General features: G+C 45.4%; 1 protein-coding gene across 1 annotated transcript in view; it reads left to right on the top strand.

Moving 5' to 3' along the window:
• LOC146174337 (uncharacterized) overlaps nucleotides 1-18136 on the top strand; it is a 36398-nt gene extending 18262 nt beyond the window's left edge. Inside the window, exons 4-6 of the mRNA XM_084585378.1 lie at nucleotides 14324-14512; nucleotides 16743-16980; nucleotides 17844-18136. Of these exons, the coding sequence (XP_084441504.1) occupies nucleotides 14324-14512; nucleotides 16743-16980; nucleotides 17844-18136 (720 nt within the window). The remainder of the gene's footprint in view (nucleotides 1-14323; nucleotides 14513-16742; nucleotides 16981-17843) is intronic.
• Nucleotides 18137-18731: the final 595 nt, after the last annotated feature.

Genomic DNA, 18731 nt, shown 5'->3' with positions numbered 1-18731 from the left:
CTCCCCACCATACGCCGGCACCTACTCGGGAAACTAGCGAGTGCAGCGCCCGGGAGTGACGCTGCATTACCGACTCGGACTGTCAACTCGGAACCGACACCCACACCCAAACGTAACCTCATTGACATTCTTGCGGGCGGAGTCTCTATTTCTGCCCTTATTGACACTGGAGCCCATATTTCAGTCCTCAGTTCGTCGTTCCGCCAGCGCCTCAAAAACGTTCTTACGCCCGATAACACCTCTACAGTTCGTGTTGCCGATGGAAACACTGCTACCACCCTACTGAAAAATCCTGTATAAAATTCGTACAGGAAATCGTATACAGGTTTTTTGTACAGGATCTGGGATACAGGATTGGCGGCTATTTCAGCAAATTCCTGTACTCTCCTGGAAAGTCCGGAATGAAACCGCGCGGAGCCCTGATACGGGAATGGCCTGTATGGTTGATGGCCCTCGTTTCCGGAAAGAAACGCGTCGCCAGGGTGGAAAAAGCATGCAACAATATAAAATAAAACGACTACATTTAAAATAATATAAACAATAAAAAAATAATTAACAAAAACCTAGTACCGAATGTGGAATCGAACGTCGGTCCTTATGGTTTTCAGACGGATACCTTAACCTCTACTCTACGGCGGCTTATGGTTACAGTGGTTATTACACAGTATATGTAGCTACTTTTGCTCTTTCGTACTTGTATATTTTCCTTGGCCGTAGAATTTGTGGCCGTAATTCACCGATAGCCCTTTAAAAACGCTGAATATTTTTGCAGGTTATCACGAGGGTTCACAAATGTGGCGTATCTTTATAATGCGTCGCTTTATTGGAGGCAAACCTCGAGATATCATAATTTACTAGTGCTGATGTGTTTTTCATCGCCTACGAACGCTTGTAAGTTTTCCTACATAGAGATATCCGCTGCACTAATACTTGTAATACTGGGCGTTTTAGCTTCACGTGCTACCAGCGGAGCATCGATGCCAATGAATATACTTCCGACTGAGCGGTTTCAATATGTAAACATTCGAGAACGCGTCGCGCGGTGTGCGGCTATCTGGGCATCTTTCGATGGTCAGCGATGTTTGTTTATTTTTTCTCGAACAGTTTTTTGTGATCGCTAGCGAAACGATACGTTCGTGCTTCTACTTTCGTGTTGTAGGCGGCAGATCTTCAGTCGCAGATATGAAGACGCACCGCAAGATCGTACGAACTGCAGCGACTGTTGTACGCGCAAAAGCGACGCGACGCGCGTATATGCTTGCTAGCGCACACTTCGACGGCTTCGCATTTTCGAGGTATTTGGGAAACGAAGCGCGCCCTTTATATACAGAACAGTTGTATAACATGTTTGGTATCATGCTTATTTAGTGCGCTGGCGTGTCCGGCATGGTCATTCTGGTTGAGCTTCGTCGACCGGCCCGGCTTCTGTTCAGAAGCGGAATACTCTGCCCGGTATCAGTTCCAGAAATGACGCGTTCGTCCGGTTTCTGGTTAATTGATACAGGCTGAATAATACATAACACTACTACATTTGAAAAACAAAAAAAAAAGAAAAGAAAAAAGAAAAAAAACAAAAAAAAAAATAGAAAAGGAAAAAAAAAATTACATGTGATTCAAACTTCGGTCTTTTAGGCCGGCAAGCACGCACTTTAACCACTACACCAAGGCAGCACAGGTTGATGGCGGTTATATATCTACTTATGTAGTCGAGATTGCTCTTTTGTAGTTTGTGTATTTTTGTACGATGTAGAATTTGTGGTCGTAATTGAACGATCGCCCTTTAAACACGCTGCATCTTTTTCCTGGCTATCATGAAGGGTTATCCGTGTCCCGCATCTCTACAATGTATCGCTTTCTTGCAGACAAACCTCCGAATGTCACAATTTACTAATGCTTATGTGTTTTGTCATCGTCTTCGAAAGCATGCAATTATTGCTACATATAGATATATGCGGTGCACCAACACTTGTAATACTGCTTGTTTTAGCTTCACCTGCTGCCAGCGGAGCCGCGACGTCAATGAATTTACTTCTGACCAAGCGTTTTGCATGCGTAAACACTCGAGCAAGCGACTCCCGATGTCCGGCTGACCTGTGCATATTTCGATGGTCAGCGATGTTTCATTTATTCTCGAGCGTATTTTATCCGCGCTAACGAAACGCTACGTTCTTGCTTGCACTTTCGCGTTGAAGGTGGCAGATCTTCAGTCGCAGATTATGAAGATGCACCGCAAGATCGTACAAGCTGCAGCGACTGTTGCACACGCAAAAACAAAACGCGATGCATGTATGTACTTGCTAGCGCACACATCCACGGCTTCATATCTTCTAGGTATGTACGAAACAACGCGTACTCCACATATACAGAAACGTTTTAACGTATATTATGTATGGTTTCATGCTTATTTAGCGTGAAGGCATATTCCGACGTGGTCATCCTGGCTGAGCTTCACGATCCGCCCGAGTTGTACTGAGAAGCGGAAATACTCTGTCCCGTATCAGTTTCATTTATATCGGATTTGTCCGGTTTCTGTTAAACCGGACATGACCTGTCCTGTATATGAGCTCAATACAGGACTGGTCCGCCCTGTTTCATATCCATACCGGACTGGGATGTCGTGTATAAGATGCATACGAGAAATGGTCTGCCCTGTATTAACTCGATACCGGACTGGATCGTCGGGATTGAGATTCATACCGGACATGACCTGTCCGATATAAACCCGTTTAAGCTTCATACAGGACTGGTCCAACATGTTTCACATCAATACCGGATTGGGATGTCATGTATAAGATGCATCCCGGAAATGGTCTGCCCTGTATTAACTCTATACCGGTCTGGACCGTCCGGATTGAGATTCGTACCGGACATGAGCTGTCCGAAATAAACCCGTTTAAGCTTCATACAGGACTGGTCACACCGCTATCAAATTTATACGGGATTATACAGGACGGGTTCAAACCCGTTTGTCGCGATACGGGATTTTTCACTAGGGCATCATCGGAATGTGCACTTCGCGCGTCAGCATCGCCGGCCATCACGTCCCTGTGCTCTTCGCCGTCCTTACTACGTGTCCTCAAGACGTGATTTTAGGCCTAGAATTTTTAACAGCCCATTCCGCTCTCATTGACTGTGCCTCCAGACTGCTGCGCCTAGCCCTGCTCCACTGTGTTCGTGACCCTAGTGCTGACCAATCCCAGCCTCACGTCCGCTCCAGTACATTTACGCGCCTACCTCCCGAGGCGGCAGTATACGTGCCCATGTCACATTTTCCCTCCCTTCCTGACGGCGACTACGTTGTCAATCCCATCACCGACGTCACTCTACAGCGCAACATCGTCCTACCTCATAATATTGTACGTCACCTACACCCTCACCTACATTCCCATACTCAACTTCAGCATGGCTTCGCCAAATTCTCCCGGAGGGAATTTTCCTTGCCGAGCTGTCACCTTGGTCCAGCTTTACTATTTCTGCAGTGCTGTCCGACCGTCACGCCGAGGTACCTGCACAACCTGTCCCGTCACATAGTCCGGAGGACCGCATCTCAGCAATGGTTGCCTCTGACCTACGTCCCGAATATGCAAGCGCTCTTGCCGGTCTTTTGCGGTTATACAGCGACATTTTTTATTTCGGTCACAGATCCCTGGTCCAAACGTCCGTCGTCACATATCGCATCGATATTGGATATACCCGCCCTAGTCACAGAGGCCTTACAGAGTTGCTCTTTCCGAACGCCGGGTCATTCAGGAAGCAGCGGGAAAAATGTTGGCCAGCAACATTATTGAGCCGTCGAGCAGCCTCTGGTCGTCTCCGGTAGTACTCGATAAAAAGAAAGACAACAGCTGGAGGTTTTACGTAGATTATCGCCACCTAAATAAGATAACCAAGAAAGACGTGTACCCTCTTCCAAGGATCGATGACGCCCTCGACTGCCTGCATGGTGCCAACTACTTCTCCTCCATCGATCTCCGTTCTGGATATTGGCAGATCTCTGTTGACGAAAGAGATCGTGAAAAAACAGCTTTTGTCACCCCAGATGGCCTCTACCAATTCAAAGTGATGCATTTCGGATTATGTAATACCCCTGCGACCTTCGAGCGTATGATGGACTCTTTACTACGCGGGTTCAAACGGACCCCATGTCTGTGCGACCTCGATGACGTCATCGTATTTTCATCGACCTTTGAGGGCCCCCTCCATTACGCTTCGGCTATTCTTGGCGTCTTCCGACGAGCTGGCCTTCAGTTGAACTCCAAGAAGTGTAGCTTTGGTCGCCGGGAACTCAATGTCCTAGGACACTTGGTCAACACCCATTGCATCCAGCCGGACCCCGACAAAATTCGCGCTGTGATTTTCCTGTACCCGACGTGCGTAGCTTCCTCGGACTTTGCTGATATTTCCGGCGATTTGTACCAAACTTCGCGGAAATCGCCGTCCACTCACGCAACTCCTGAAAAAAAGGGTCTCCTTTTCCTGGGGCCACGAACGGCCGCCTTCGTCGCTCTTGTTGCCCACCTCACCGGTCCGCCAGTGTTGGCTCACTTTATTCCGTCAGCGCCCACAGAAGTACGCACCGACGCAAGTGGTCATGGAATTGGTGCCGTTCTCGCACAACATTAGCTCGGTTCCCCTCACGTCATCACCTATGCCCACCGACTCCTCTCTGCTGCCGAACAGAGTTATTCCATCGCTGAACGTGAGTGCTTAGCCCTAGTTGTAGTATGGGCGGCCAATCACAGTAGTCACTGACCACCACGCATTGTGCTGGCTTTCCACACTCAAAGACCCTACTGACCGCCTTGGACGTTGCGCCTTGCGCCTTCAGGAGTACAATTTTTCAGTAGTTTATAGGTCTGGCCAGTTGCATCGAGATTCCGATTGCCTGTCCCGTCATCCAGTCGACCCGCCAAGCCAACTTGAATGTGACAATGACGCTTGCGTGCTCTCTATTTCTGACTTTTCTAACATTCGCCGGGAGCAACGCCAGTACCCTCAGCTTCACGAAATTATAAATCGCCTCAGCGCCGATCGCCATAACCCTTCCCTTCGTTTGTTTGTGCTACACGACGACACCTTATACCCGCACAATATGCGACCTGATGTCCCCGACTTTCTACTAGTAGTCCCTCAGCACCTACGCACAAGCGTCCTCGAACAGCTTCACGATGTTCCCACAGCAGGTCATCTAGGCGTCTCTCGCACATACGACAGTGTGCGCCGTCGGTTCTTTTGGCCAGGCCCATACCGCACAGTCCGCCGCTACGTGGCTACTTGTGATCACTGTCAACGCCGGAAAAAGCCATCCATTTTACCAGCTGAGCTACTGCAGCCGATCGACATCCCCATAGACCCATTTTCTCGACTGGGTCTGGATCTTCTAGGGCCTTTTCCACTCTCCCCATCGGGGAACAAATGGATTGCGGTGGCCACTGATTACACCACACGCTATGCGGTCACACGAGAAATACCAACTAGTTGTACAAATGAGGTCGCTGCTTTCCTCCTCAACGACGTTATACTCGTCCACGGAGTTCCCCGCCAACTGCTCACCGACCGTGGCCGTTGTTTTCATGCGCGCATAGTCGACGAGATCCTACCATTATGCAACGTTCGTTATTCATTCACGATTACCTACCATCCACAAACGAACGGTCTTACTGAACGACTTAACCGGACATTAACTGTCATGCTGTCTATGTACGTTTCTGATGACCACCGCGATTGGGACATAACGCTTCCATTTGTGACATTCGCATACAATTCGTCGCGTCACGACACTACCGGCTACTCCCCTTTTTATCTTCTATACGGCCGTGAACCTCTGCTTCCTTTTGACAGCCTGCTGCCTTCGGCCGCCACCGCCAGCTCATATGCTCGTGACGCCATAGCCCGAGCTGATGCTTTCCCGCGTTGTTGCTCGCAACCGACTCGCAGCCTCCCAGCACTCACAGAAACGTCGCTATGATTCCTGTCATCGCAACACACATTATTCTTGCGGCTCTCTCGTGCTGCTTTGGACCCCAGCTCGCCGCGTCGGCCTATCGGAAAAACTTTTGCCCCGTTATATAGGACCCTACCGTATTTTACGACTAGTGACAAAAGTGACGTACGAAATTGCGCCCTTGCATCACGCACGCCATACCTCTACACCACGCACCGAGACGGTCCATGTTGCACGCCTAAAGCCGTACAACACGGACCCTGGTTTGGACGCTACGCACCGGACGGTGCTTTTTAGCCGGCGGGGTAGTGCTACATTAGGCGGAGCATGCATAAGGATGGAAGAAGAAGAAGCTCGTGAGTTTTGGTGAAGACGACGTGCGAGCAGAGTCGGTTGGTGCCAGGTTAACGCTGCTGTGTTTTGTTTCTGTGTGCTGTTTGCGGAGTCATATTGGACTAATCTCTAGGACTTACATTGCCACGTATCAATATGAATGTTTTGCAGAAGTCGTCTACTCATTGATCTGCCTATCGTAAGAAGTGGTGCCTGTGAGTAGGTTATCTCTCTTCATTATTGGAAACAAATATAAGCGTATCAATGTGTACGAAACAATCATTTACAACCAATGAGGTTAAGGAATACATACGGTAATTTGAAAATGGGTTTGGGTTTGCTAATTTATGCCTTTCTGTCGGTCGCCTGGGTATAAGGTACCGCAGCTGCAATAAAAGGCTTATCGAACAGAATCTGCAATATTTTGCACACCACTGCGCATAGAGGTTCACCAATGGAGTTAGACTATGCCTTAGCAAAGGAAATATTCTACTTTCTAGATACACCAGCAGATTTAAAGTTTAGTGATGAATGATAGATTTGCTTTGAAATAATTTCCCATTTCATTCACTGATTCAAATTCTCCCGCTATCTACTTGACAATTAGCTTTAAGTGAGACCTCCGTCGTTAGGCTTCCGTTTTGCTTTGAGGTTTTCAAAATTTGTTCTTCCTGTAGTATATCTTAGTGTTAAAAGGATTTTAGAAGCCTGCCTTTTATGATTTTTGTAGTCATAAAACGCGGTATGCATTCACATAATATGCATTTGATGAAGAGCCGCACGTCGTTTACTGTAAGACCTATCTAGTGAAGCAGCGCAACGGCACATGGTCAGAGGAAGAAAGGGAAAAACACAGCGCTGAACTGACAACAAATATTTATTCCGGATGCTAAGCATAAATATATATACTTTAGCACAATCGAAAAAACAAAAGAAACACAGAGGAGCGGAAAGAATCAACCCAGTCACTAGACAGTTTTAGTTTCACGTGCGTACAGAGTTACGTACGCAAACGTGAGAAGTCTACGTGCGCTGCGCGAATTTCGCCAGGACTACCTTTAGTTTCACGTGCGTGGTGTACGTGAAGCAAAATGTATGGACCTTTCATACAAGCCTCAAAAAACTGTGCGTACGTGTTATGCCGCGCCATCTAGTACAGATGAACCAAACTAATTTTGTTCAGTCGAGCTGCCTTGAGTCGAGCCATGCTGCAGCCGTAGCCAAGAGTCGGTCGAATTGGAAATTGCTGTTCTCAACGTCGTTGCTCTACAGTGAACAATTAGCAAGACGCATGCCTATATGCGTCCACCGCACAGCGTGTCGCATGCAGTCTTCGAATGGATTGCATTCTCTCACGTCGCGAAGCATATGCAGATCGTCGCTTTTCGAAAAGCGAATTCGCTGGGCAACAGAACTCATGCTTACAACTTCGCGACCTTCCCCCTACAACGGATTGGCTCTGGTTGGCTGCCGGCTTGCATCTGGCGCTCTAGCCACTTCTCGCTCAACTCTGGTCTGGCGTGACCTCGCGAGATCGTTGCTATGACGACGACAAACGCTTCTGCGTTAGGCTTAACAGCTGAAAAATCGTCCTTCTATCAAAAAACAAAAGGCTATTTGTCACTTGAAACTTTACGCGAGGGTAATATTGGGTAAGCTTAAAGCGAATACAACAGTTTAGAACACGATATCGCGCCGAGGAATTAGCGGCGAAGCTGTTATTGCTGTGAAGCGGGCGGGCAGGGCGTCGCCATGTTGTCAACTCTACGTACGCTAGCAACGTGAAGACCCCAACGTGAAAATCCGAATCTCACGTACGTCCGTAAAACTCCCGCAGACTCTTCACGTTCTGCGCATGCGCACTGGTCACACGTAGGCGCTTCACGTACGTAAAGCTCCCACGTACGTGAAACTAAAACTGTCTACTGTGCGCATGCAACCGCTTCGCGTGTACAACGATTATACAATATCAAATAGTTATGCTCTTTAAACGAGGTGGCTATGGAAGGCGTGCTGTTACAATCATCACCCAGCTTCATGATTTAAGATGCTTGATAATCTCTCGTGCAAGTTTATCCTTGTGCTTGGTAACTAGTTGATAGTTTTTGAATACGGGGAAACATGAAAAATCACGACTGTGAATACCTATGTGGCGAGCCGCGTTCTCAACGTTGTTTCCATGTTCCCTAAGTCAATCCTTTATACAACGGCCAGCTTGGCCAATGTATGAACCACCACACGTCAACGGGACATAATACATCACTTTTTCTTGACATGACACACACATCATCTTGTGGTTTTTCTTGCATTCATGACCAGATTCTGATCTTTTATCTGGGCCATTTACCCTCACACACAAGCCATTCAGTCTTACGGGTGCCGAAAAAACATCAACTCCAGCCTTTTTACCTATTCTCTTCAAAATGTGGGATACAACATGGACATATTGTATTACAGTCAGATTTCGTTTGGAATGAGGGAGATCGTTGCCCCCCATTTTTAGCTTTTTCAAAATCCCTTCTGCTACTGACACCAGAATATGAAGGGTGTATTTTGCGTCTGCTAATCTATCAACCTGAATAGAGAAACTCTAATCAATCTTGTGTGGACAGGATGTTTTCATGGCATTTTGAAAGCATGACGCCACAATGCCTCTTTTCACGAGCTTCAAATGGGCTGAGCTATAGGGAAGTAAAGTCTTTTTACTCCTAGGTTCAAAAGCCCAGCATACATGGAAGTCTGAAAAATACAAGGTTAGATCAAGGAACCTAATGCGATCGTTCACAGCCACTTCATGCGTAGTTTCCGGCGGCGAAAGCACTCCAGAAAATATCGCGCACAAGTCATTCACTTCTGAAGCGAGCCTAGCCGGGTCACAGTCTAATAAAATAAGGTAATCATCTTCATATCGGAACACACTTGCAACTGTAGAGCTAATGAGCGAATGCTCGAGTGTCCGGTCAAGTTTGGCAAGAAAAATGTCGCTTAGTACTGGGCCGATGCTAAATCCTATGCAGATCCCATTCTTTTGAATAAAAACAGTGCCTTCCCATTCTACATAGGTTGACTGAAGGTACACTTGCAGCAGGTCTAAACAGCCTTCTGTAGAAATGCCACAGGCATTCTGAAATGCTACCGCTCCGTAGTCGTCAGTTGCTTTACTTAGTATAGGTCTTTTACGTCAATGGAAAATGCGCGGATTGGCTTGGCCGGGTCAGTTTTCAGAAATTCAATTACTTCGTCCGACTTCTATACCTGATAAGGGTCGTCAATAGTTAGGTAGGCTAGGTTATTTTGTAAAAACTTCCCAAGGCTCTTCTGCCACGTGCCCTTCTCTGAAACGATCACACGTAATGACACGTCTATTTTGTGAGTTTTCGCGCTAAAAAACATGTCGAGGCTAGATTTCTTTTTCGCACTTATCAATAGAGGATAAAAGCGCCTCTAAATGTAGCTGTTTCCACTACTGTTTTGCCTTTAATTTGGCTTTTGCGAGGCAAGCTCTTCTGCAATCTTTGAAGAGTGAGCAGACCGCACCATTTGCTCTTCGCTGCAAGCTATCCTTTGAAAGTATAGCAAAACCCCCTTCTTTGTCTGCAGTCAACAATGCTAGAACATTTTCACGCAGGTATCTACAGTCTTATCTATTGGGAAATTCATTCCACGTACTCTCGGGCACAGCACAGCATCAACTCCATCCGAAACGCACCTACTGGCATCTGGTTCATCAGCCCTTCGGGACACACGCCTTACCATTGACAGTAGTTCTCACCAGTTCTTATTGTACTGTACGCCGGTTTTCAGAATCAGCTATAATAAAACGTAAGCTTAATATAAGAAGCTATTGTTATTTCCGAAAAAAATTGTAGAAGATCACGCAATTCCGAGTTGAAATGCTGGACCTCACGTTACACGAAACCTATTCTTGGTTCTAGTACGTTTAAAAGATATTAATATGCATATACCCTGAGCCGCGTTGAATTTGGCATTATTAACATGTATTTTAGTCCCTTTGACGGCCTCCCTAATGGCGTTAGATCAAGGATAGAATGGGAGGAGGGGGGGGGGGGAGGGCGAGAAACATACACCCAGTAGAGAATAATAGTTTCTTGCGAAGTTGCAAAGTAGAACCACTGCATTTTTGCGTGCCTAATATATATTGCAAAAGTAAAAATAATACAACGTGAGGAAATACTCAGTTCAGTTTAGTTGTTCAGTCGTGTCCGACTCTTCGTGGTCCTATGGACCATGTCATGCCACGCTTTCCGGTCTCTCACTATCTTCCTAACATTACATAAATTAATCTGCAGTGCCTCGAGGATGCCATCTAACCATCGCGTTCGCTGCCTACCCCTTCTCCGGCGACCCTCAACCTTTCCCAACATCAAATCTTTCCCCAGGGACTCATCTCTTCTCATCAGATGACCAAAGTAGCTGAGCTTTAACTTTAGAATTTGACCCTCAAATGAGCAGTCATGGTCGACAACATCGACTGATTTCATCTTCTGGTAGTCCAAGGAAATCTCAAGAGTCTGCGCCAGCACTACATTTCAAACGCGTCAATTCTTCTGTGGCAAGCCTTCTTCACAGTCCAACTCTCGCATCCAACATAAGAACTGGAAAGACCATAGCACAAGTTATATGGATCTTGGTTGGCAGAATAATGTCTCTGCACTCTACTAGACGTTCAAGGCTTACCATGGCTCTCTTTCCCAGAAAAAGGCGTCTCCTAATTTCATGGCTGCAGTCTCCATCCGGGGTAATTTTGGAGCCCAAGAAGAGAAAATCTGTCACAGCTTATACTTCTTGTCCCTTGATGTTCCAGGACTAGACAGGCCAGGACGCCATGATCTTTGTCTTTTTAATGTTCAGTTTTTGCCCAAACTTCTCACTCTCTTATTGTACGAGCATTAGAAATCTCTTGAGTTTCACTTCACTTTCTACCATTAAAGTGATATCATCCGCATATCTAAGGTTGTTGACACGTTTTCCAGCAATCATCACTCCAGCTGAAGACTCGTTCAGACCCGCCTTCCGCATGATGCACTTTGCATATAGGTTAAAAAAGCAGGGCGAGAGTATGGAGCCTTGTCTCACTCCTTTCTCAATCGGAAACCAATCAGTAACACCATGCCCAGTTCTGACTGTGGCCTCTTGCCCTTCATACAGGTTCCTGAGGAGACAGATGAGGTGAATTGGAACTCCCATTTCTCGGAGAGCTTGCCACAATCAGCTGTGATCTACGCAGTCACACGCTTCCGCATAATCAATAAAACAGAAGTAGATGGGTTTCTGGAGCTCTCTTGCTTTTTCCATATCCAGCGAAGGTTGCCATTCTGGTCTCTAGTTCCTCTGCCCTTGCGAAACGCAGCTTGCACGTCCGGAAGCTCCCGATACACATACTGCTGCAGCCTGCCTTGGAGGATTTTCAACATCACCTTGATAGCATGCGAGATAAGTGCGATCGTGCGGTAGTTGGAACAATCTTTGCCACTGCCTTTGTTTTGAATGCGGATGTAAACTGACCTCCTTCAATCCTGTGGCCACTGCAGGGTTGTCCAAATCTTCTGACATAATATATGCAGAATGTTAAGAGCGTCATGGTTGAGGTTTTGAAGCAACTCAGCTGGAATGCCATCAGTTCCGCTAGCTTTGTCCTTAGCAAGGCTGGCGAAGGCCCATTCAATTTTATTCTTCAGGATGCCCGGCTCGAGATCAGTAACCAGAACCATGTTATGTTGGGTTTGCACATCCGGGTCCTTCTTGTACAGTTCTTCTGTGTATTCCTGCCACCTCTTCTTTATTTCTGAGGCTTCAGTGAAGTCCTTGCCTCGTTTGTCCTTTATCACGCCCAGCTTAGCACAGAAGCTTCCTTTGATATCTTTGATTGTCTTATATACAGAGCTCTTGTGTTCCTTAACCAGCTGTTTCCTGTCCTCAACTGCATGGCGCTGTATGTTCAGGAAGGCATTCTTATCTTTCCTTGCTATTTTCTGAAAATCCGCATTCAGAACCTTGTATCTCTTTCTTTCCCCCATAACCTTTACCATGCTCCTTTCCTCCGCTATTTGCAAAGCCTCTTCAGATAACCAGTTTGCTTTCTTGCATTTATTTTGCTTTGGAACTACCTTAGTAGCAACTTCTTGTATTATATCACGAACATCTGTCCACATCTCTTCAGGCCATATGTCTTCTAGATCTAATTCTTGAAGTCGATTCCTCAATTCTACAGCATATTCTGATGGAATTTGATCCAGATCATACCTGAAAGGTCTTCTAGTTTTCTGCGTTTTCCTCAATCAAAGCTAAAATTTGGCAACAAGAAGCTGATGATCGGTGACACAATCGGCTCCAGGCATTGTTTTTACTGCTTGTATAGTGCTTCTCCATCTCTGCCGGCAAAGAATATAATCGATCTGATTCCTGTACAGACCGTCCGGTGAAGTCCATGTGTAGAGGCGCCTCTTGTGCTGTTGTAAATGAGTATTCGCTATGGTGAGGTTGTTTTCTTGATAAAACTCTACTAGCTTCTGCCCAGCTTCATTTGGCTCACCAAGACCGAACGTGCCTGTAATTCCGGACATTTCTTCACTCCCCACCTTAGCATTCCAGTCTCCTATGAGAAAAAGGACGTCTGATTATGGAGTGCGGTCTAAAAGGCATTGCAGTTCAGCATAAAATCTCTCAACGTCAGCTTCTTCAGCAGTAGTGGTTGGTGCATAGACTTGGATAACTGTTATGTTGAGAGGGTGACCTTGGATCCGAAGTTAAATGATTCGTCATTTTTGGGGTTGTACCCTAGCACTGCTTTGTCCATTCTCCTGTTTACTATGAGAGCGACCCCATTCCTTCTCTTGGATTCGTGCCCACAATAAAAGGCATAATGGTCGCCGGAATTAAATTCTCCATTCCGGTCCACTTGAGCTCGCTAATACCCAAGATATCAATGTTCAATCTGTCCATTTCTCGCTTGACGTCATCCAGTTTACCTTGCGTCATAGATCTTACATTCCATGTTGCTATGTGATATATCTCCTTGCAACATCAGACTTTCCGGTCGCTTCCCGACACATCCACAACTGAGCGTCCTTTTGGCTTAGCCCAGCCGCTTCATTCGTCCTGGAGCTACTAGGAATCGCCCTTTGTTCATCCCCCGTAACATGTGGGACGCCTTCCAACCTGAGGGGCTCATCTGCCGGCGCCATATCATTATTGCTATTGTGACTGGCCACAAGGTTTTCTTGGTAGGAAATACTGGAGTGGGTCGCCAGTACCTTCTCCAGTGAATCACATTTTATCAGAATTAAAACTCTCTGTCGCGACCTTGTCTGTCTTGGGTGGCCCTACGCAGCAGAGCTCACGACTTCATCGAGTTCAAGACAAGGCAGTGATCCAATAGTATGTACTTCGCAAATACGGACCTAATCATAGCAAACATATTGGTAGACAAGGCAAGAAATGAAGAAAAAGTGCCTTTTTGTCCTCATGCGGAATGCGGACAAGTCCTCAAATTTCGTCCTACATTTTCTAGACATAGCAGTACCAGCATCCAAATTTGGTAGCTGATTTGCTTACATTATTTCTAAAGCCAAAAATAAAAGGCGATAAAATTTGAGGCCCGAGAATGATGATGGAAACTTGAAGTTACGATATTTTAAGGACATATTTCTCTACTGAAGAGATAAGCGTGGCAACATAGGAAGGGCACTGAAGGCAGGGACTTAATTATTATTCAAATGAATTAATTTAAGTGGGGGCTTGGGAAGAGACGCGTAATATGTTCAATGAAGATAGGTGCAGGAGAGAGAGAGATTAATCGCGGATGCGGAAGATGAACCACACTATAATAGAAGTAGTCAAAGCGAAAATGTGGTAGTTGAGAAACCCCGTGAGAGGCACAAATATTTTGAACATGTTTTGTTCAAGTAAGCAAGTATGCCTCGCAGCGCATAGAAGGCAGATTAACTAAGTTCGTGGTCGGCCACCGTGTACCGGAATAGCGGTAATCCAGATGTGTCTAAATTGAGTTCAACTCCGTTTTCGCAGGTGATGCGCCACCTGGTGCCTACGTGGCTATCTACAGAGAGCGTCAACTGGACTGGTGACGTCTTTGACGAAGCACTGGAAAGGGACGTGGCAAAGCAGCCCGCCGCTCAGCAGCTCAGTGCGATAGAGGCCCTAGTGACCAAAGAGTCGGGCCCACTGGTGCCAAATACTAGCATCTACTCGTGGCAGGCACGTTAGCATATTAGGCGTTAAACCTTACAGTTTAAGTGTTTTCAAAATGGTGTCCAAGAAACCCACGGTTTCTGCGATCTCTTTGTATCAGTGCAGTAAGCATTAATGCTGGTCTTGTGAATGTAGTTTTCTGAATCCTTGTTTAGTAATTAAATCTTTCAGCATCAGTGAGAAACAGGCATTTTTTAATTGAATGTTGACCGCTAGAAGCAAGGATAAAGTGGTTAAGCTTACAGAGAGACCTAAACTGCAGAAAAACCAGAAGAGTTAGTTTCACAGGCAACACCACCTTATTGTAATGACAGGAAGAGGGCACTTCCAGGCATATACTGGTTCCGATTGAGGTGAGCTGAGGCAAGAATTTCTCTAACCCCTGTGAAGGCCCGATATGCGGTGTTTTAAGGCCATGAGGAAGACATCGATGGTGACAAAATGCATTACGCGCGGTTCGTCGGGCACAAACGTGCCGTGAATGCATTAATAGTGCGGTGTAATTATGGGGACTGTGATGCAAGCCGAAGCTGACCTGAATCCAAAGTGAATGATATATTTTGATAAAGGCGCGACGCGCACCATAGAAACTGAATGCTAGAAGCCTGCAAAAGAAGAAAATGGAATAAACTAAAGGCTTATTTTCTCACATTTCTTCTTGCAGATTAAGGCAAACGCTTTTTGCTATTTACAGTCTGCGAGGTTATGCCGTTCGCATGCTGTAATCAGGCGAGGGAGAAAGTAGTTTATTTTCAGTGATAATTTGTCTCCCCTGCTTCCTCATAAGCAACAACATTCCACTCGATGTAGACCACATATTCTAATAGGACTAATTCAGTGGAGTTGTACTGAGAGCTAATGCACGTGCACCCGTTATTCTTTAGCGCTTGTTTTGTATTTTGTACTTCGTAAATGTCTTAAATAAGTTGAATTCAGTTCAATACTGCATTCAGCGCTTCGCAATTTAAGTAATCGTAATTTCGCTTTTCATTAGGGGTAACGAGCGGTGGTGTATATATCTTGCCAAGGGTGAAAGACAGGTTTTTGAAAAACAAGAAGTTTTGCTATAAGTTTGAGACCGCGGTGAGAAACACCTTTTTATCGGTAACATATTATACGATGGTCTCAGACATCGGGGTGGCCTAGTCCGCCCTGTTAATTTCTCGGACGCATGAATGGACTGACGGAGAGATGTTAGCAGCTGTCCCTTTGAAACGAGGTGGGGGTGGGTGTCGGCACTCTTCCTTCTAAACCCAAATTAATGCACCGGCCTTGAATCAAACCTAGTTTTGCATTCTCCTTATTTGCCCATACGTTATGGCCCTGTGTTAATTAACAATCTTCGAAACGTTGTTTGGTAACGCTAGCTGAACATTCATCCACATCACCTTTGATATCTCTCAATCCTAAGGATTCAGAAAGAGTCAGTTTAGTTAGCATTGACAACTAGACTACTGTGAGACGGTAGACAAATATTTTAAATCGTTTTTACCGACTAATTAATTTCGGCACTGTCTCACACGTTCTCGAAACACCCCCACTCCCACTCCGAGACTTCGCCTTAAATAGCAAGGTGCTGTCTCTTGATTTATCCTATTGTGTTTACTTTGTAATGTGGCCTTTGGTGAAGATATAGAGCGTGCTTTTCTTCGCTATTTGAAATAATTCCTCCTCTCATCCTTTACTTCTTCACCCAGCGTTTGGAGATTTTAATCTACCCCGTTCGGAATTCCACATCACTTTCTTGTTAGGCTTCCCCTCTTCTTCTGCAACTTAGGATATATACATGTCCTGCACTTGTCTATAGCATTCTGTATAATCTAACAAGAGCTTCTTGATAGGGTACGTTACAGAGTGCTCCCCGATATTCTGGTTGAATAGAGCCCACTATGTGAGCATACTTTGTAGCAGCAAGGGAAGGTACTCGCAGCCGCGGTGACAAATCACGTGGCAGCGCTGTCATAGCTGGATGCACACAAGGTGTTTTCTACAGGGCTCGCGTCATTAACCACGTAAATGGAAAAGTGAAGGGGCTAAGATAATGGAGCTCTGTGCACTGCACGTGAACGATGTGCGTTCGGTGAGCACTAATCGAGAACTATGTGCCGCATACAGATATTATGCATCAACTATGTGTCGGAGGTCTGCCGATGCACACATTTTAGAAACGGCTTAAAGCTATCGCTGTCTTGAGTGGTACGCCGGACGAAAGGTCTAAGTTTTCGGTGCTCCTTAGGTTCGCTACTTGGAAGACCGCAATGCCCTGCTGATTCCCCTGGGTCTGCTGGGGCTCTTTCTTGATGCCTCGCCTGTCGTCGAGCCAGTGCTGGTTCCACTGCTGGGCCGGCCCCTGTTGCGCGAGCTCATGCCTACGCGCACGGGGCCATACGCATGGCGAAGACGTAACGAGCGACGCCTGGAGGCCTTCATCAACTGCGTCGCCCCCGGTGTCGACGTCGCTGGCTCTCCAGAGGGTGCGTGCCTGAACAGTACAACACACAGCACTTAATTTATGACAACGCTGATGTTAGCGCTGCGCCTGGCATTGATGCAATCAATCAATCAATCAATCAATCAATCAATCAATCAATCTCTATCTATCTATCTATCTATCTATCTATCTATCTATCTATCTATCTATCTATCTATCTATCTATCTATCTATCTATCTATCTATCTATCTATCTATCTATCTATCTATCTATCTATCTATCTATCTATCTATCTATCTATCTATCTATCTATCTATCTATCTATCTATCTATCTATCTATCTATCTATCTATCTATCTATCTATCTATCTATCTATCTATCTATCTATCTATCTATCTATCTATCTATCTATCTATCTATCTATCTATCTATCTATCTATCTATCTATCTATCTATCTATCTATCTATCTATCTATCTATCTATCTATCTATCTATCTATCTATCTATCTATCTATCTATCTATCTATCTATCTATCTATCTATCTATCTATCTATCTATCTATCTATCTATCTATCTATCTATCTATCTATCTATCTATCTATCTATCTATCTATCTATCTATCTATCTATCTATCTATCTATCTATCTATCTATCTATCTATCTATCTATCTATCTATCTATCTATCTATCTATCTATCTATCTATCTATCTATCTATCTATCTATCTATCTATCTATCTATCTATCTATCTATCTATCTATCTATCTATCTATCTATCTATCTATCTATCTATCTATCTATCTATCTATCTATCTATCTATCTATCTATCGTCAGTCGATCAACGCGAATAACATACTTTATTCAAATAATTATTCCTCTGGCATTGCTGCATTTCCGCAGACATTCACGCATTATCCGCGGAAACAGCCCTCGAGTCTGGAGTGCTTGAGCCGATGCTGGTGCTCTACAGCCGACGGCTACGCGAGGAAGTGGGACGAGCAGTGCGGCTGCACCCGGAATACAGCAACGCCGAACTTTTCTTCGTGATCTGGGCGCTGGGACATTGCGGCGAGCGCAATGCGGCGGTCGTGGTGAACGGGGCGCTCAGGAACTTTTCGCCTTTCGCCAGGGCGTTCAGATGCACCGTCAACCAGGCCATGTGGAGCGGCCACAGGTGCCCATTTTGGCACTGAGGACATTATGTGTCACTTAATGGCGGCTTTGACATGGTGGTTAAAATGTCGTTTATTTACGGCGACGATCTGGAGTAAGGACTTTAACGTGATTTATTTTGTTAGTACGATATTGCGCCGGAGCTATGAAGAAAAACTGTGTTGAATATAGAATTTGTCGTTTTTAAATTTTTAAGTATTTGTTTTGTGCTTTATATTTGCAATATTCCTGTTTGACATTTGTAGTCGTGTTGATATAAACTACAGTGTTGTGGCTGCTTTTGTCTGCGCTGCCATACACACAATTATGTGCTTTATTCACGCTTTAATGTCTGGCGAATATTTTAATGCTGACAAAGGGAATACAGTTCATCTCTATAGTACAGTGAGATAGTGGTTTTGTATTGATAAAAATAAAATATGATGTCTTGTAATGGTGAGTGTTTACACCTCAGATTTCATCCACCCCCTCGCATTTACAGTAGACTTCGCGATTTATTTCGGGAAAAAAATTGCTTGCTCCAAAATACTTCTCCACTGGCTTCCACGCACACCATTGCGCAAGCTACAGGACTGATATCGACCACGCAAAGTTCAGCTCATGCCTGGCGGCAGT

The sequence above is a fragment of the Amblyomma maculatum genome, chromosome 11, assembly GCF_055883805.1.
Source record: "Amblyomma maculatum isolate TAMU_Amacu chromosome 11, ASM5588380v1, whole genome shotgun sequence".
Classification (NCBI taxonomy): Eukaryota; Metazoa; Arthropoda; class Arachnida; order Ixodida; family Ixodidae; genus Amblyomma; species Amblyomma maculatum.
Note: the sequence above shows the minus strand (reverse complement) of the source record. Positions and strands in the feature narration are given on the sequence as shown.